At 33.8% G+C, this 18,264-nt stretch overlaps 1 protein-coding gene across 1 annotated transcript in view; it reads left to right on the top strand.

Annotated features, from left to right (window-relative positions):
- TNKS (tankyrase) overlaps positions 1–18,264 on the top strand; it is a 165,290-nt gene that overhangs the window by 77,008 nt on the left and 70,018 nt on the right. Inside the window, exons 4-5 of the mRNA XM_003133396.6 lie at positions 2,251–2,287; positions 3,049–3,124. Coding sequence (XP_003133444.2) covers positions 2,251–2,287; positions 3,049–3,124 — 113 coding nt within the window. The remainder of the gene's footprint in view (positions 1–2,250; positions 2,288–3,048; positions 3,125–18,264) is intronic.

The following is an 18,264-nucleotide window of genomic DNA, read 5'->3' as shown; positions in this document are numbered from 1 at the left end:
TATACTTTGTACTCTCCTTGTTAAAATATTTCAGTATTTCCTCATTGTTTTCAAAATAAAGCCATTCATGTGATCTATTTCTTCCTTGCCTCGTCTTTACCCATTCCCCTGCAAACCTTTGCTTCAGGTTTATTTACTCAGCAGCATTTCCCCTCTCATTTTTTATTTTGGTTGCTTCCTTCACCCCAGCCTTCCTCGCCAGTAGATCACCTGCTCTTCCTCTAAAAAGTCTGCACATTTTCCCTCTTCCAGGAAACCTTCCTTGAACTGCAGTTAGCCTGTCTCTTATTAATCCTATTTAGACTAACCTTTCAACTCTTTATAGCATTCCATAGAATTCATTTCCCATTTTACTTTGTTTACTTCTTTGTCTTGTTTAATAGACAGATATTCCTTAAGTTCAGAGATGATAGTGTCTTCTGGTTTTAAATCTGGCCTATAGGCCTATCAAATAAACGTTTACTGACTGACTTAATGAATAATTTTGTAGATAAGTCATAATTCCACTTACTTTTGCCCATGATTCTTAAGGCATTTGAGGGTATGGGTCATACCAGTTTCCTCAGGTGGAGCTTCTTAAATTGACTCACTCACTTCCATATTGCCACCTAAAATGTTTAATAAAGGTAGGTCTTTGGCTTTGAGAAGACGAGAACTTTACTGGGTAGGGGATTATAATAATATAATGTAAACTTAAACTGTCAATCAGTTAAAGAATTTAGAATACAATATATGGGAAATTGGAAAGACCAACTCTTACCATGAATCATTCATACTAGTTTATCCATGTATATTGTTGAACTTGTGACTTTATTGCTGTATAGAATTCTTTTAGGAGAGAACAGATATTTAGCAGCATTGTCCTTATTTGAAAATTACTGTTTACAGCTTCTAAATTTTAATAAAATCTTAATCCAAGAATCAAGACAAAAGTTTAAATTAAAAAAATATTTGCTAATGAAGAGTTTAAGAATTTTAAACATATGCTTGATGGTCCTGAAATATCCTTTAAAATATTTGCATCAGTATTCTGCATTCTATAGCAAAATAGAAACAAAATGCCAAGAAATTCATATTTACAAATGATAAGGTTTTTAAAGTAATTTAAGTTTATTTCTTAATAGAATTTTAATCTAAAATTTTAGTTCTTATGTGTATACTTAACAATGCTTTCGCATAATTATTTGCTTAGACATTTTGTATAATTATTTCTTTACTGTTATGCAAACTGAGTCAGCATGTTACAGCTGAATCATAGTCCTGGCTGTTCTTTTTATTTATTCAGTGAACAAACACTATATGATTAGAATTCCTTGTCCTTCAGTTGTGCTTGTAAAAACTTGTTGTTTGGTCTTGAATGCTGTAAGAAATTTGTATTAAAGATTTTAAATTATATTCCTATTTTCAGTCTGTGATATATTAAAAAAATAGAATGGAAAAAATTATCTACATCTTAATAGTTGGATATCTGCTCATTCTCAGAGACTCCAGTCTCCTTTTTAAAAATATTTTGAAGATTTATGGTTTGTTAAAATTTGATATTGAAATCATATAAAGTGTTAAGATTGCAGCATGTTAGAATATCATTGTCGTTTCAGAATGTATTCACTGTTTTGGTTTTTAGAGCACTGCCTCCAAGGGGTTCTTAGCATTTGGTACGTAGTTCACGTATTTCTAGTCTACAGACCTACCCTATCGAGGCAAAGGCTTCATGATCCTGATTTTTTTTTTCTACTGCTATCAAGCTTAGGAATGGTAATTAGTGGGTTTAAAAAAAAAAAACAAAAAACTTTCCATGTCATTACAAATAAAACTGAGGGTTTTTGAAGACTAGTAATTTGTACCTTTAAAGAGCCACATTATTTTGCTTTTGTCTCAGAATGTATTATGCTTCACAAGTATACTGTGACAGCCTGAATAGAAAAAGGGGGGAGGGGACATTGTCTTCAACTGGCATGCTGTTATCAGAGGGAATGTGTTTCTGGACACGAGATTTAGCATTCATTGGTCGTCTGAAGAAAGCTATTTCATCTGAGGATTGGACAAGAAGCTGCGTCAATTTGCTGCCCGTCTCCAAGGCACTGGTGATGCTGCCTTCACAAGCTGGCTAACGTCACGGCTCCATCACCCAGCGGGGTGTGGACTCTCCTTTTCTGTTCTTCTCTATTTAATTCTCTATTTGCTGCCTACTGCATTTCTTAATCTGTCTTCTGCCAAATGCTAACAGCATGATATTTTGCAATCATCTAGGTGAATACAAGAAAGACGAACTCCTAGAAGCTGCTAGGTAAGTGATTCCATTCATTTTAAGTGAGTATAATGCGTTTAAGGGAGAAAAGGGGGAGGGCAAGTGGAGGACTATAAAAATTATAACATGTTATTGTCTTGCTTGGATTTATGCAATAATGTGGATAAGTCCTTATACTAAATCTTTGTATACTTTATTTTTCCATGGTTAGTTTATTAAATAAGACTGTCTTTCAATATGGTAATGATTGTAGGGTTAATTTTATTTGGAACATTTCTTAAGGTACCTGCAAACCCTAGTTGCCCAGCTTGTCGGATGATATTCTTGGAGTATTTAAATACCTATATATTAATGTTTCTCTAGAAATCTTTCTAGCCAAGCTTGCATTAGGTGTATAAAATAAATGTTAAAATTCTCATCCATTTTCTTTTGTTCTTGGTCATTTATAATTTAATTGATTAGCTTTTTACAGTATTTTGTATGTATTTTTAACTCCAGTGTTTTAGATCACTTATCAGACTAAAGTTTGTTTGCAATTAAGAAGATGACTTTATGTAGTAAATAAAATAAATAAAAATGTAGGAAGCTACCTTATCCAAGATGTACCAGTATATAATGGTTAACAGGAATTAATTAGGAATACATTGATGGAATTGAATATAGGAAAATATTCATTCAGAACCATATAAAAGAAATCAAAGCAAGCCCATATTATTTTCCACTGTCTTATGAAAAATATCCATTAATGTTCATAAGAAATGCTATAATTCTAGAGGAATTGACTTACTATCTTTTTATAGGAGTGGTAATGAAGAAAAACTAATGGCTTTACTGACTCCTCTAAATGTGAATTGCCATGCAAGTGATGGAAGAAAGGTAAGTCATTTAAAATATAACACTCCCCTTCAGTGATTTCTTTTTGTTTTATAGTTAAAATTTTTGAAGTTGGCATATATATGTGTGTGTGTGTGTGTATATACACACACACACACATATATATGGCTGTATTTTACTGGCATCTTTCCCCTGTAAAATGAAATGCTGCTGTATCTGTTATTGGCAGTTGTGACATATTCATAGAGCTGGTGAAACATGGATCTTAAGCCTTTTCTGTTAAATGTCAGACACTGAAAGTTGTTTGTTAAATGGAACTGCAGCCTTTTCAGTGATTAAAACTATAAAGATATATATTATTTTCTGTGTATGATAATAGATACTAGAAATATTTGTTTACATCCTAATTACCCTTTTTTTTTTTGGTTAGGATATATGCTTGCTTTTTTTTTTTGGCAAAGGAAGATTTGTGTGCTAGATAACCAATACTTTTTCCATTTAAAGCTGAGAAACTGCTAATGATTTTTTTAGGTCTGAATAACAACCCTGCTTTTTTGTTTATTTTTATTGTTATTGGCTGCATTTTTATCATTGTATATTGAAAGAAAATAGATTAAATCAGGGAAAAATATTCTGTATTATACAATTGTCATAAATGTAAGATAATGTATAAAATGTGCAGTTGGTATCTTCATTATCTGCTTCATATTCTTGCTAAATATATACTGAATATGTAATCCTTTACAGCCTTTGGTATTTGACTGCAAACTTTTGCAGTGACTTACCTAATAGGTACTGTAAAACAGCACTTTGTACTATGAAGTCTTTTAAAAAAGAACAGTTAATTCTTTAATATTAAAAGGTGGTTTTTATATTTTTAAAACCTAAAATATTTTTAAAGTTATGCAGGTATTGAAGAAAATCATCTTGTGCCTAGTATTTAAAGAATTAATTCCTTTGGAATTATTTATCAAAAATATGCTACAGAAAATACCAGGATGAATGGTGCCCCTTAGGAATAATGAACTGTTTTGCTTTTTAAAAATCATTTTTCTATGACTGCAAGTTTTTCTTGACTGCCCTCACACTTTTTTCCAATTCTAATAAAACCCATGTAATAGTGGCAAGGAATTGAATCCTTCAGAATATATGTTTGTTATTGAAGGTAGCTTTTATATTATTTCACATAGCCTAATGAATCTTTAGTTTCTCTGGATAATTTGCAGAGAAACTTCTACTTTCGTGAAAGGTTAAATATAATGTCAAGTTATAAATTAGCAAAGATTTACTCAGTACTATTCATGACTCTGGGGAGATGTTTTAAAATAATAGCTGCTTATTTTTCCTTCAATTTTGAAGTTGCTTTGGGAATTTTAACTTTGCTGAGTTACTTTAAGTTCCAGATTTTGTTTTGATCCTCCCAGTAGATAAAGGTGACTTTTATCACTATGCAGGAAAAGGCCTTCTTCTGTATAAGTGCAGCTATATCTTCAAGTGCCGCTGTATCTTTAGACAGAGCTCTTTAAGAGCTCAGCCTCCTTCAGTTTTCCATAGCCATTTCAGTATTACTAAATTTACATGAGATTACTATAACAGCAGTCAGTTTCCATCCCAGCCTCATTCTCCTATCCTTCCCCTTATACCTTGAGAGCCCCATTTCTCACTCAGTAAATCATACTAATTAAGGAGCATGAACACTGATAATTAGCAAATTACCTCTTCCCCCTGCCTCAGTCCCTACACAAATGTATAGAACTTCTTTATTTTTCCTTCCTCCTAAAGGAGGTTACACTTCCCTTATTCCTGTAGCTGAAATGAATACATTCAAATTCCTGTGGCTCCTTTTCTGTATTACTCTATAGCATTTACTGCAGAGTTCCTGAATTGTAGTTATTCATACATATCTTTTTCTTCTACTCATCTATTAGTTCTCTTTTGTACTAGACCATGCCTAGCACTTTGCATTTAGCAGAAGCTTAGACTACAAATATGCTCCCTGATGAACATAATTTTATCCTATGAGTGAAAAAAATCATCTATATGCTTTGTCATTTAGAAAATTTACTCAGAAGTATATGAATGGGGAATCAGATATTTTCTTTTATGATATATTATTACTAGTATTATTTTATTAATTTATTTTTGAGTTATTATACCACAAGGGAGAATTATATATTTTAATGTATAGAACATTTTTAAGAACATGTCTCAAATATTATTATGCTGAAGGTTTCATAACATGTAAATAATGTAATAATTTTCCAAAATGTACTCCTGTGCTTTTTTAGATTATCAATTTTCTCAAATTAGATAGGAAAAGAAAATTAGACTTAAGCATTTATTAGATTTGGGTGCTATGCATATAACAAAAAATATTCAAAATTTTTTATCAGTATGTAAAATGCAAATAAAATTTCATAATTAAAATTGAATAATGTTCATATTAGATATTGCCCTTGTTTATGGCACAGAACAATTCTTATTCAATGTACCAGTTACAGTAAAACCCTTGAAGTGGTATATATACAAGCTACTGATGGAGATTGAGATAAGATCCCTTAGTTATGACAGTCTCTTTTGTTTTCTTGCTAATAATCTCAAGAGACTGTGTAAGTAACTTAGCTGCTAAATTTTAAGTCTGTTTTATATATTTAGTTTTTTTCCAGGCCACTTGCATGTGTTTATATAGAATTAGGAAGTCAGACTATATATTAACAAGAGGATATAAATGCCTTATATATATAAATTAGTCAAGTATATAAAGTTTTATTTCTTGAATTTGCATTTTAGAACACAGTGTAGAATCAAGTTCATTTTTAGAGGGTTTTAAAATGACTATGATAATGTTTAACTGAATCCTTGCCTGTCTCTGTTTTTACTATGATTCCTGGTTTGTAAATTTTAAAAGCACATGGAAATGCTTATTTTGTAATGTTTTTAAAAAAGAAATGTACCTTATATATTAACTAGTAAGTGGAGAAATTGCCTAGATATATGTGGGAGTTTTAGACTTAAGTATTCCTTTTTAAAGTGATACGTGGGATTATACAATGACTGTGAATTTTAAATAGTCTCTTAATTCTATACTATGACTTGGTGATTATCTAATTAGGTAATATCTGAGTGGTTAAAATTTTTATTTCCCACAGACATTTGTTTTCCTAACCTGTAGAATTCCAAAAATTGTGAATTACCAATAAGGTTTTAAGTAATTTATCTTGTTATATTATGTTTTTATTTTCCACGTAAATCAAAGCAGAGCTTGGCTACTCTAGAAATTTCCAGTTGTTGTTGTAGTTTTCCCTAAATAGCAAAGGTAAAAAAAATTGTAATATTCAAAATGTTTCTTTTTGAAACATAAAAACATAAAAAAAAATGTTTCTTTCATACAGTTATATGCACCTTCTAATGATGGCCACTTTAGAAACATAGGGCCATAGATATAATTTATTATTCTTCTATCTCCTGTCCACTTATGATTAAGCATAGAATTCTACACTTTCTTATTTTGAATTGCAGGTGTATAATCATATCCTTAAAACAGATCGTTTCCTATCCTTAATTCCTATTCCTATATTTCCAAACATAAATTATTTGTCCTTTAATTTCCCTTTACAGCATTTTCTGTCTATCATGATCAGATGTTTTATTAGCAATTATCCAGATATTCTGGTCTTGTTTGATATGTAAATTTAAGGTGGTGGCAGTCTCTTGTTTTTCAGTATTAATTTTCATGAGGATGCCTTTTCACAATGAATGAAAATAAATATTCAAATATATCTCAAAGATAAAGCATTTGATATAATTTTGGGTGGTTTCTTTCTGCCCCTTTTGTTCATTCAGTCAACCCTCAATACATATCAAGTGAATGCTAAGTGTCATGGGACGTAGCTAGTGTTTAACGGTATTGGTTCACAAGGAGCTCAAGATTTATAGAATGCTTAAGACATTATCCAGGGCATTGATGCTAATGCCTAAAAAATGTATGATTCCTTTTGCTGTGATAGTTATAGAATATACATTTAGAGTGAGATCTTTTTTCTGGCTCTTTTATTTTTATAGCATTAGTATTTAGATATGTATGCTCTTCTGTAAGATACCACAAATTTAGATGAAAGGCAATTGAAGAAGTATGATTTAAATTCAGAAAGATTAACTTGAAGGATTTCTTTAAATAGCAGATTTTTACTGTGTAAATGTTTGCTTCCATAAAACAGTTAATAATGAATAAGACTCTGGAAATTGAGAAAAGTAAAGGGTTTTAAAACTATTTTTTAATAGAGATCAATCAGAAATAAAGTAGAATTTAGTACCATTGCTTTAAGTTACCATAAAAAAACTGTGTGATACAGTTGAAAGAGTAAATAGACTTTGTGGCCAAAGAGATGGATTCTGTTCTCTGCTCTTCCACTTTCTAAGTGTGTAACTATAGCTCTACAGTTTCACTGTATACTTTACTAGATGGGGATAATGATACCCATTCCACAAGGCATGTGAAAGGATTAGACAAAATAATGTGATTAACATAGCACATAGTAGAACCTCAGTAAATTAGATCCTTATTCTTTTGATAAAGTCTTTGAAGCTTTTGAACATATTTAGAATGGACACATACATACTTTTGAGTACTTCAACATTTCCCACTTCCCCACTTAAATTGTCTTTATTATCCAAGCTCAGTCCCAGGTGGCATTTGGATAAAATGTAGGTTACCGGGTAATCTACAAAGCATAAAATTGAATTAATTATCTTAGAACTTGGTCTTTCCCCCACTCCCCACCCAACATCACATTTAATAAATAAATTTCTCTATTTGTACAGCTTATAAATTCAGAAATGTGTGCTTGAGATACATATATCATTTTAAAGAATATATTTACTACGACTTATTATCTAGCTAAAAAATAACGCCACAGTATTCATTTGAATTCCATAAAGCACAACCAGTGAGGCACAAAGAATATATTGAATTAGCACAATGTTTTTTGTATTTATACTTAAAGTTTAGGGTTATATGAATCTGTCATATTCTAATGCAGTATTCTTGGTGAACAGCTCCCTCCTTCAATGTAAGTCCGCTGTAAATATCATACTGGAATATGATTTTAACAAAACCCTCATATTGTTACTTTGAAGACCCTTCCATGAAATGAGTCTCTCATTACTTGTGCTTTTGTCTGAGCTAAGCCTGGCACCACCTTGATGAATAAAATAAAATAGAAGTGATGCTATGCCTATGCCAGGTATAGGACTGGCCCCTGGAATTGGCCTGTTAGTTGCCAGTTTCTTGCTCTTACAATACAACTCTTTCTTAGAACCCAACTGCCATTCTATGAGGAAGCACAAGCAGCCATGTGGATAAGTTTATGTGAAAAGAGCTGAGGCCTCTAGCTAAAGACCCACCTAAGCTTAGTTAAGGCTCTACATGGCTAACTCTCCATGTGTCCTAGAATTTAGCCTCAGCTGAGCTCGTATTCCAGCCTCCAAGTATTTCAACCATCCTAACACCTTGCTCATACCACATAAAGCAGAAGAGCCACCCGGGTAACCTACCATTTTGGGGGTGGTTTGTTATTTGGTAATTGCTGACTACAATACCTTTACTATAAGGAAATATAACTCAGTGCATATTATCTATTGGATGAGAAAGAGTGCTTCTTTTCTCAGATAGATTACTGAAAATGGTTCTTTTGTAGCTGCTTGGCAGAATAAGTATAGATTTTAAAATCAATCACCAAACATATTTATTTCTCTTGATATGTTCATTTATTTCTCTTGATATGTTCAATTATTTTGTATTTCTATCTTACAATTTAAGGGTTTGTTTTTGTTTTTGTTTTTTTTCCCCCACAGAATACAACAAGCATCATGCACATCTTTTTGGGTCATGGTGTCGTAGGAAAAAGCAGGAAGTTGAAGCTATAAAACCAAGTTTTAAATTAAAGTATTACTAGCTATATGATTGCAACAAGTTTTATTACATCTCTCAGTTCTCAGTCTTTTAGCCTAAAAAATGATGGGTTTGAGCCACACAAGCTCCAATTTATCTTTCAACTCTAACATATTAAGATTATTATATATTTTGTTATTTTTCATCAGAGTTAGTAGTAATTACCAGTAATACAGAATTAGATTATGTAAGGGTCTGTAAAGTCACACTAGATAAAACTCCTGGTATCTGGAATAAGTTTATATACAGCCTTTTTCCCCTTTAAGAAAGTGTTGGCATTACCTGAGGGCACATTCATGGTTCCCTGTGGCCTTTAATGACCTTTATAATCCTCCTCTGTTCTTGCCAAATCTTGGTAGATAAAAGGTCATACCATTTTTTAATTTCCAACTTTTCTGGCTCATAGTTCAGATGTTACTTCGGATTATAAGAAGATCAAAATGCAGTTAAGTCTGCATTAGAGAACTCTTCAAGTACTGTAAGTTTAATTATATATCTAATCAGATCACTTCTTTAAAGTACATCTTGCTGTGCAGTGCACTTCTTACTATAATGCAGAAATCCCTTAGAGAAAGTTTCCTTGCCTACTTATGTTGGGATATATTATATAAAGTCTTTATGCGAATGTATGTTCATTTTGCAACAAAAAGAGCTTGAAAATGTCTTTTATTATTTTTCATTAGGGAATCACTTCTCCCAAAACAGTCTCTCTTTTGTCAAGCATGAAGTTTCTACTGGTGAGGGTAATTAGTACGCATGCCAACTATGCTCTGTTTCTCTTTGAGAAAAGAATTTTTAGTAGAAAGGGACCTGTTAAAAAGCAGGAGTAAAACTTAGGAACTCAGTTTAGTTCTGCTTAACCATTCTTCTCTGAACTTTGGTTTCTCCTATACTCATATCCAAAAAGCCCAAGTTTCCAGCAGTTTTCAATATTAAAACTAGTTGAAGAATTTTAAAAAATGGTAAGTACTAAGTCACTTTGCTATGAGTGTGATTCAGTATTAGAATTTTATTTAGAAGCCAAATTATAAAAGTGACACTTCAGAATATCCTTTTAAAATTGTAAGAATCTAAGTTGAAAGTGCTTCTTCTGCCTCCCCAAACTTTATAGGATAGAATAGATTACAGTTACAGCTGTAGCTTGAAAAATGTCAATTTGGCAGAGTGACAAGGGAAAAGGAGATCAGGAAGAAACACACAAGGTCACTTCAGTGCTATTGTTGACATCCTAGTTCTTCAGTTGAGTTGTGAGTGGTATTATTTACATATAGTTATTTATCAGTTATTACATGATAAAGATATTTTTAATAACCCTATAATGATTATGATTTGGCTATGATCTCTTTGGTTTAAATTCTTTAGTTAGTATCATTTGACAGTAGAGTATTCTGCAAAGGGTTCTTAAGTCCTTTTAGTAAAGGGTGAACATTAGTGTATGAAAAGGCTTACTTAGATACAAAAAGAAGTCTGATTTCAGAAACTCTTCTGGCCTGATAAAGAGCTGCAAAAAATGGAGAGTTCATTATGGATTTAAAAACTTTGAAATTATCTGTAACTTTGAATTGGCATATTAGAAACAGTTGTTTGGCTATAATATGAAAACAATTTAAACAATTACTTCCTTAATTCATTGTGTACCGGTCACCCAGTGTCTCAGTTAGCTCAAGCTGCCAGATTGTTGTCTGAGTGGCTTAAACAGCAAATTTATTTCTCACAGTTCTGGAGGCTGAGAAATCCAAGATCAAGGTGCAGGTTTGGTTAGTCTCTGAGGAGGAGCTCTCTTTCTGGCTTCTGGAGGGCTGCCTCCTTGCTGAGAGAGAGCTCTTGGCTGCTCTTCTTTATAAGGGCACTAATCCCATCATGCTGGCTCCACCCTCATTACTTCATCTAACCCAAAAGCCCTACCTCCTGAAAGTGCTGTCTCCAGATCCCGTCACATGGGGGTTTAGGGGTTCAGCATGTGAAGGGCAGCACAAATATTCACCTGGTTATTTTTGTATGCTACTTTTTTTCTTTTTCTTTCCTTTTTTTTTTAAGAATTATAGTAATTGCTCAGGAAGTCTATTTCCCTACCCCCCCCAACTCCAATGCATATTCCATTCATTCACTCAATTAAATTAGAATTCTAAAAGGAAATTTCTTAAAGTATGGAGAATCTTCATAATACTCTTCATAAAAGAAGGCTTTTTTCAGTGAATAATAATAAAATGTCTTTCCTCTGCTGAGAATGGCATCAGTAGTAAAGCTTACAAAACACTCTAAATACCGTGCATAATTATTTGAAATGCATATTTGGGTCGTCAAATTAGTAAACTTGGAAATAGACTAAATATAAAATACTTCATATATTTATTTTCCTTTTGTACAGATGCTTTAATTTTTTAATGGTAACATGATGATAGCCTACTCTGAATACCATGAAAATGCCCATAAAAGGAGTTTCCTGGTTTCCAAGAGGGAAATAATACCTGTTAGAATTGGGTAAGGAGGCTTAGGCAGAGAATGGAGCCAGAGATCTCCGCTCCCAGCCGCCTTTGGGTGCTGAATTCACATGTGCAAACTCAGAAACAACAGAGCTTGGTCACTGAAGGAACTCTGAGGTGACAGCATGTCTCTCAAGTCCCAGAGCTCTTATGCACATTAAAATCAGCTAAAGGAATTTCTCATTCTCCCAATTTACATGATAAAATGACTATCCATGATCTAAGATGGAATGATTTCCCCATAAATAATCTTCAAATGACAATCAGTGTACTTGTTTCCTGTTTTTAGAAAAAAACATCTGTCTATTGAATGTTAGAATCTTTGGTGTTTAGATTTGGAAACCTAATATTGTAAATATTAATTATAAAAAGGAATTCATGTGAGCTTTGGGTAGCGTGAACACTTTTCTTTTTAAAAATATAAAACATCAGGTTACTGTCAGACCAAGAAACCTGATTTCCATAAAGTCTGCCAGCTGTTTCTCATTAAACAATGCAAAATTAATGTTGTGCCTTCTGAAAGTACTAAGCATCCTTTCTTTTTCCTCCCATACAAACCCTATGAGAGGATGCTAGAAACTCATTTCCATGCATACATTTCAATTCTTCTGCTGATTCTGGGACTGGAAAAGAGAAACACAAATTTCTAGGCTGTTGAAGAATCCCCTTGGAGTTTCCACAATCATAATGTTAAGTTAAAATTTAATTAAGTTGGCATTCAGAGCTTTACTCTCACAAAGATTACCCTGTGGATTTCCTGCTTTTTCTTGTCTGTTCATTTCCTTTCCCCTGTCCTTCTCTTCCCCATACATAACACTTAAAATAAAGATAGTCCTTTATAGCCTCATTTTAAAAACTAGGTTTTACTATATAAGGCAATTGAAATACAGAAACTTAGTTTTATGAGCTATTTCATAAATTCTACAAAGTTTCAAAGGCTGTAGGTTTCTTCATAAAGAGGACCACATATGTTAGTTTGGAAAAATCCACTCTTTGAGACTATAAAATATCAATCATTATTCTACTTCATAGAACTTAATTTGGAAGAGGACTTAAATGACAACTAGTCCAACCTTCCAGTGCATTGTTGGAAGCTTCACTCTGATAACTCTGACTGGCTGTCATCTGGCTCTGCTTGGTTTGGTCCTGACCATGTCTGGATTTAGTGCCAGACTTAGGATTTCACACTTTAAGGAGGAATATTGACCAGCCAGAAGGTGGCCAGGAAGGTAATCAAGAATCATTCTGGAAAAAGCATTTAAATCAATTGGAAGGATTTAGTTCAAGAAGAGACCAATTGACTGTTAGAGATACATAGAAAAATCCAGCACTAGGAAAGAGACAGATAAATTATCTTCTCCAATTTCTTTCTTTTCTTTCTTTTTTTTTTTTTTTTTTTTTTTTTTTGGCTCTTCAGGGCCACACCTATGGCACATGGAGGTTCCCAGGCGAGGGGTCCAGTCAGAGTTGTAGCTGCTGGCCACAGCCATAGCCACAACAATGCAGGATCCAAGCCGCATCTGCAGCCTACACCACAGCTCATGGCATGCCAGATCCTTAACCCACTGAGAGAGGCCAGGGATTGAACCCATATCCTCATGGATTGAACCCATATCCTCATGGTCAGGTTCGCCAACCACTGAGCTACAACAGGAACTCCTCTCCAGCTTCAGTATACTGTTATTCTCCCTCATCCTCCAATACTTATTATTTAATATAACTTCTTTTGTTAAGAAGCCCTGCATTACTCTGGAAGCCTCCTATTCTATTGGTGGGAATATAAATTGATGCAGCCACTATGGAGGACAGAATGGAGGTTCCTTAAAAAACTAAAACTAGAGTTACCATATGATCCAGCAACTCTACTCCTGGGCATATATCTTAACAAAACTGTAATTGAAAAAGATACGTGCACCACAGTATTCATGGCAGCACTATTTTATAATAGACAAGACATGGAAGCAAACTAACTCCATAGATGAACCTAGAGATTATCATACTAAGTGAAGTAAGTCAGAGAAAGATAAATATCATGATATTACATATATGTAGACTCTTTTTTAAATGATGCAAATATGCTTATTTATGAAACAGAAATAGGCTTACAGACATAGAAAACAAACTTATGGCTACCAAAGGAGAAAGGAGAGGGGGATAAATTAGGAATTTGGGATTAACAGATACACACTACTGTATATAAAATATACAAACAACAAGGACCTGTTGTGTAAGATGGTACTATATTCAATATCTGGTACTAATAGGAATCTGGAAAAGGATATATATGAACTACTTTGCTATATGCCCAAAACTAACAACAATATAAAACAGCTATATTTCCACTAAAAAAAAAAGGAGAGAATTGCTTCATTTCTGGGGCACTCATCCAATAGTATGATCACATTCTTAGTATTGATAGGATTTGATCTGGGTGCTAAGTGAGAACTACCAAAGCAATCCCTGCTCACCAAGAGTAACGCCAGCTGCCACTCACCCATACTAGACCATTTTGGAACATCTTATCCTGAACCAGAGTGCCCAGCCAAAAGAAGGGAAGGAAAGCAGAATGCAGGTTCTGAAGTCAGATTTAACCTGCATTTGATCTCTGACTCTGCTCTTAACTTGCTATATTGACCCCTGTTTCTCAACTTCTTCATTTGCTATATGGAGATGGTAATAGTTTCTAGCTCTAGGTGATGGTTAGGTAAAGTAAACAAGTTAGTACACATAATACACCTTGGTACATAAAAGTACCCAGTAGATTTTAGCTATTATTTCAAGAAAATATTTTGTATTTTCTAAATGTTTTTATATCTTCTGTTTCATTTTAGTCAAAAGATAACACTGTAAGGAAAGGAAGCCAGTACTATTTCTAACCGTCTCCCTCCCATTACAGAGTTTGTGACTTAAAGACATTAATACTTTAAACACTCTTAGGTTATAGGAGTAGCATGTCTATTCATGAAAAGTAATAGTCCTGATGTAGTCCACTGTGATGGAACCATATCTGTTATTAGGTGTGTTTAGCTCCAGGCACTGTACTTGAAAGAACTGTTGACCAAAAGGCTCAGGGCTAGAGAAAAAGACTCTTAATGGGAAAGAAAACATCGTCAGAGGATCTAGTAATGTGTAATCTGTAGAAGAGACAAGTTAAAGGAGATAGAGTTTTGGGGAAAGATGTGAATAAAATATCTTTTTAAAATTTTATTCCTACTTTGGTTCATCAGTTTTCATTCTCTGGATAGTTTCTCTTTTAAATTCTTTTCATAATAGCCCAAGAGTTGAGAAACTACAAAGACACTGTCTAATCTTCATTGTGGTACTACTTAAAATATCCCTTCAAAAGACAGGCATCAGTGATGAGATATACTTATTTCTATGAACTCATGCCCGTATTGATTCTCCAGCTTTTAATTTGGTTTGATTCTGATTTAAGTATCAGTGTCTCAAAGAACTTCTTAGCTATACCTAGCAAGAAGATTAATCATGTCTCTGTGCCTGAAAGAAATTTAATAAGCTCTGATTATGCAGTTGTTATATCTTCCTGGGAATTTTGTATTAAAGGCTGATATGGTATTTTATTTATAGACGGGGAACACTGATCTCTCTTAACCAAATGATCAGTTTGAACGAGATGTGTTTGGTTAAGATAGCCAGAGCAGAGATTTTTTTTTTTTAATTTTTTTTTTTTTTTAGGGCTGCAACCACAGCATATGGAGGTTCCCAGGCTAGGGGTCGAATTGGAGCTATAGCTGCTGGCCTATACCACAGCCATAGCAATGCCAGATCCTTAACTCACTGAATGAGGCCAGGAATCAAACCTGTGTCCTCACGGATACTAATCAGATTTGTTTCTGCTGAGCCATGACGGGAACTCCTGGAACATTTATAAATGTTGATTTATGAGGTAATGGTTAAATAATTATGGTACAGCTACACAATAGAAATACTATACAAAGACTAAGATAGACCTATATTACTAATATTTGAGCAAATTGCAGAAGAATATATGATCCATTTGTATGACAGAAACAGCAGCAAAAAGAACTCAGAAAAACAAAAATACCTTCATATTGCATAGAAAAGCATCTCAAATGATACTTGCACAAATATAAATAGTGACTACCTTTGGGAAGGGGGTTTTTTGGGCTAGAGAGAGAAACAGAACATTTTACTTTATATATATATGTATATATATATAATTTTTTTGTCTTCTTGCCTTTTCTAGGGCATATGGAGGTTCCCAGGCTAGGGGTCGAATCGGAGCTGTAGCCACCGGCCTACGCTAGAGCCACAGCAATGTGGGATCTGAGGTGCGTCTGCAACCTATACCACAGCTCACGGCAACGTCGGATCCTCAACCCATTGAGCAAGGCCAGGGATCGAACCCACAACCTCATGGTTCCTAGTTGGATTTGTTAACCACTGTGCCACGACAGGAACTCCAAGATATATTATTTTTATAATTTAAAAAGGAATTCTATTGGGGAGGGAATGGTGAGTAAATGTAAAGTAATTGATAATTTAAACCAATTAAAACTGAGAAAATACATATTTAGTACCTCATTTTTAAAACCGGATCTGAAAAAGCATATTTTTGTATGTCCCCAAAAGTGGAAATAAGTATTGGAATTTTTAAGTGTAATGATTTTGTATTTGTTTATATATATATTTTGTAAAAAGATAGCAGGACGATAAGAACATTACAAAGATGATGTCTAGGATTCATGAGTTGTTCAGAGAGGTAGTTTGTACTTGCAAAACTGATGTACACTGAAAAAAAGTAGAATATCCAGACTATGTCACCTGATGTGATAAATACTATATGATATGTATGAAATACTCTTGCCTTAAATGTTTCATTTGAAGGAGTTAGAAGTTACATGAAATACAGAAGATACCGTCACAAGTTAAATAATCAAATAGGAAAAGGAACAATTAACAGTGTTTCTTCAGTAAGTCAGTATTATAAAAAAAGGAGAAAGGAGGGAAGAAAGAAAGGAGGGATGAAGACTATTGTAGATTTAGGGAGGAATAAAGGTCCAATAACCAAATGTGTTTTTCCAAACATCCCGCAAACCAACTTTAAAAAGTTTTTGAGATAGGGTCTCCGAATGTTGATTGATTGGGCCTCTGAATGTTGACATGGGCATTAGATGATAAAAGGATTTCCCACTATTTTGTTAGATGTAATAATAACATTTTTTAAAAAGAAAATGCCCATAATTTTTAGAGGAACCTACAGAAGAATGTGGGGGTGAAATGTTATCGTGTCTTGAATTTGCTCCAGAATACTTCAGTGGGGAAAATAAAAGAGATGGCAGAAGACAGTGTAACGAAGTCTTAATAACTAATGATTGTTGAATCTGGGTGATGAGCGCATGATTGTTCAAATGAACACTGAAAGAGTTGAACAGCTCATAAAGTTTTATGATTCTTCTGATTTAGTAAAGTAGTAAGTCTTGCCTTACTCTGAATGCATGTATATACCCTTGCTGGTGGGCACACACACACTGTTTTCTGATTTGGGACAACTCCAGAAACCAGGAAGCTCATTCAGCATTAATTCTGGCTATCGTAAGATGATCAGCCATCTCAGTTTGCCTGGGATGAGCGTGTTTCCTGAGACCAGGAATGTCTCAGGCAAACCAGGATGAATTGGTTACCCAGTCAATCAAAAATCAAAACCCCCAGAAGGCTTGATCCACGTCAAAATGGAAATCTTAAAGAAATCCAAAATACACTACACATCATGAAGTTAGGCTGCTGCTCTCTGATGACTTATATATCATGGCTTCCCAGTTGTGGTTTTGTTCTTTCCTAGGGAATGCATCAAACACCACACAGTACTGTGTTGAAATGCAATGTAAATCTTTAACACAATTTCAAAGCCAAATTCACCAGGCTGGATAGGATTCCTGTCCTCTGTTGTCTTTTATTAATGTAAATCAAAAACTAACAATAACTTTCTTTCTTTTTTTTTTTTTTTTTTTTTTGCTTTTTTAGGGCCCCACCTGCAGCAAATGGAGGTTCTCAGGCTAGGGGTCCAATCGTAGCTGCAGCTGTCGGCCTATGCCGCATCTGTGACCTATACCACAGCTCACTACAACACCAGATCCTTAAGCCACTGAGCAAGGCCAGGGATTGAACTCGCAACCTCATGGTTCCTAGTCGGATTCAGTTCTGCTGTGCCATGATGGGAACTCTGACTTTTATTTTTTTAATATCCTACTGTATATGAGGTGCTATGTTAAGCCTTAAAACATAAAATTGAGATTTATCTTAATTCATTCTCAGTGAGAGCACAGTGGATTATAGCAGACAGATACTTTATATTATTTTGTGACAAGTGTTTTAGTAAGATTGTGGCAAATAATTTTAGGACCAGTCTTTGGCAATCTTTTTATTACTTTTATTGCAGAAGTATTGTTCAAAGACAGAACAAAAGGAAAGGAGATATTTATTTGGAGTATCGTATTTTGGAATCTCACTTTTAAATTTTGTTTAGGGGAATGCCCTGAACTTTCTACAGGCATACCTCATTTTATGTGCTTCACTTCATTGTACTTTGCAGGTATTGCATTTTTAACAAATGGAAGGTTTGTGGCAATTCTGCATCAAATAAGTCTGTCGGTGCCATTTTCCCAACAGCATTTACTTACTTTGTATTTTTGTATCACGTTTTAGGAATTCTCACAATATTTCAAACTTTTTTGTTATCATAATATTTGTTATGTGATCATTCAAAT

Source organism: Sus scrofa, chromosome 15 (genome assembly GCF_054392235.1).
Source record: "Sus scrofa isolate SSC_HxYL_T2T_F1_AM1 chromosome 15, Sscrofa_HxYL_maternal_Yorkshire_Landrace_v2.0, whole genome shotgun sequence".
In the NCBI taxonomy this organism is placed as follows: domain Eukaryota; kingdom Metazoa; phylum Chordata; class Mammalia; order Artiodactyla; family Suidae; genus Sus; species Sus scrofa.
The sequence above is the reverse complement of the archived record's forward strand: the minus strand, read 5'-3'. Positions and strand labels throughout refer to the sequence as shown.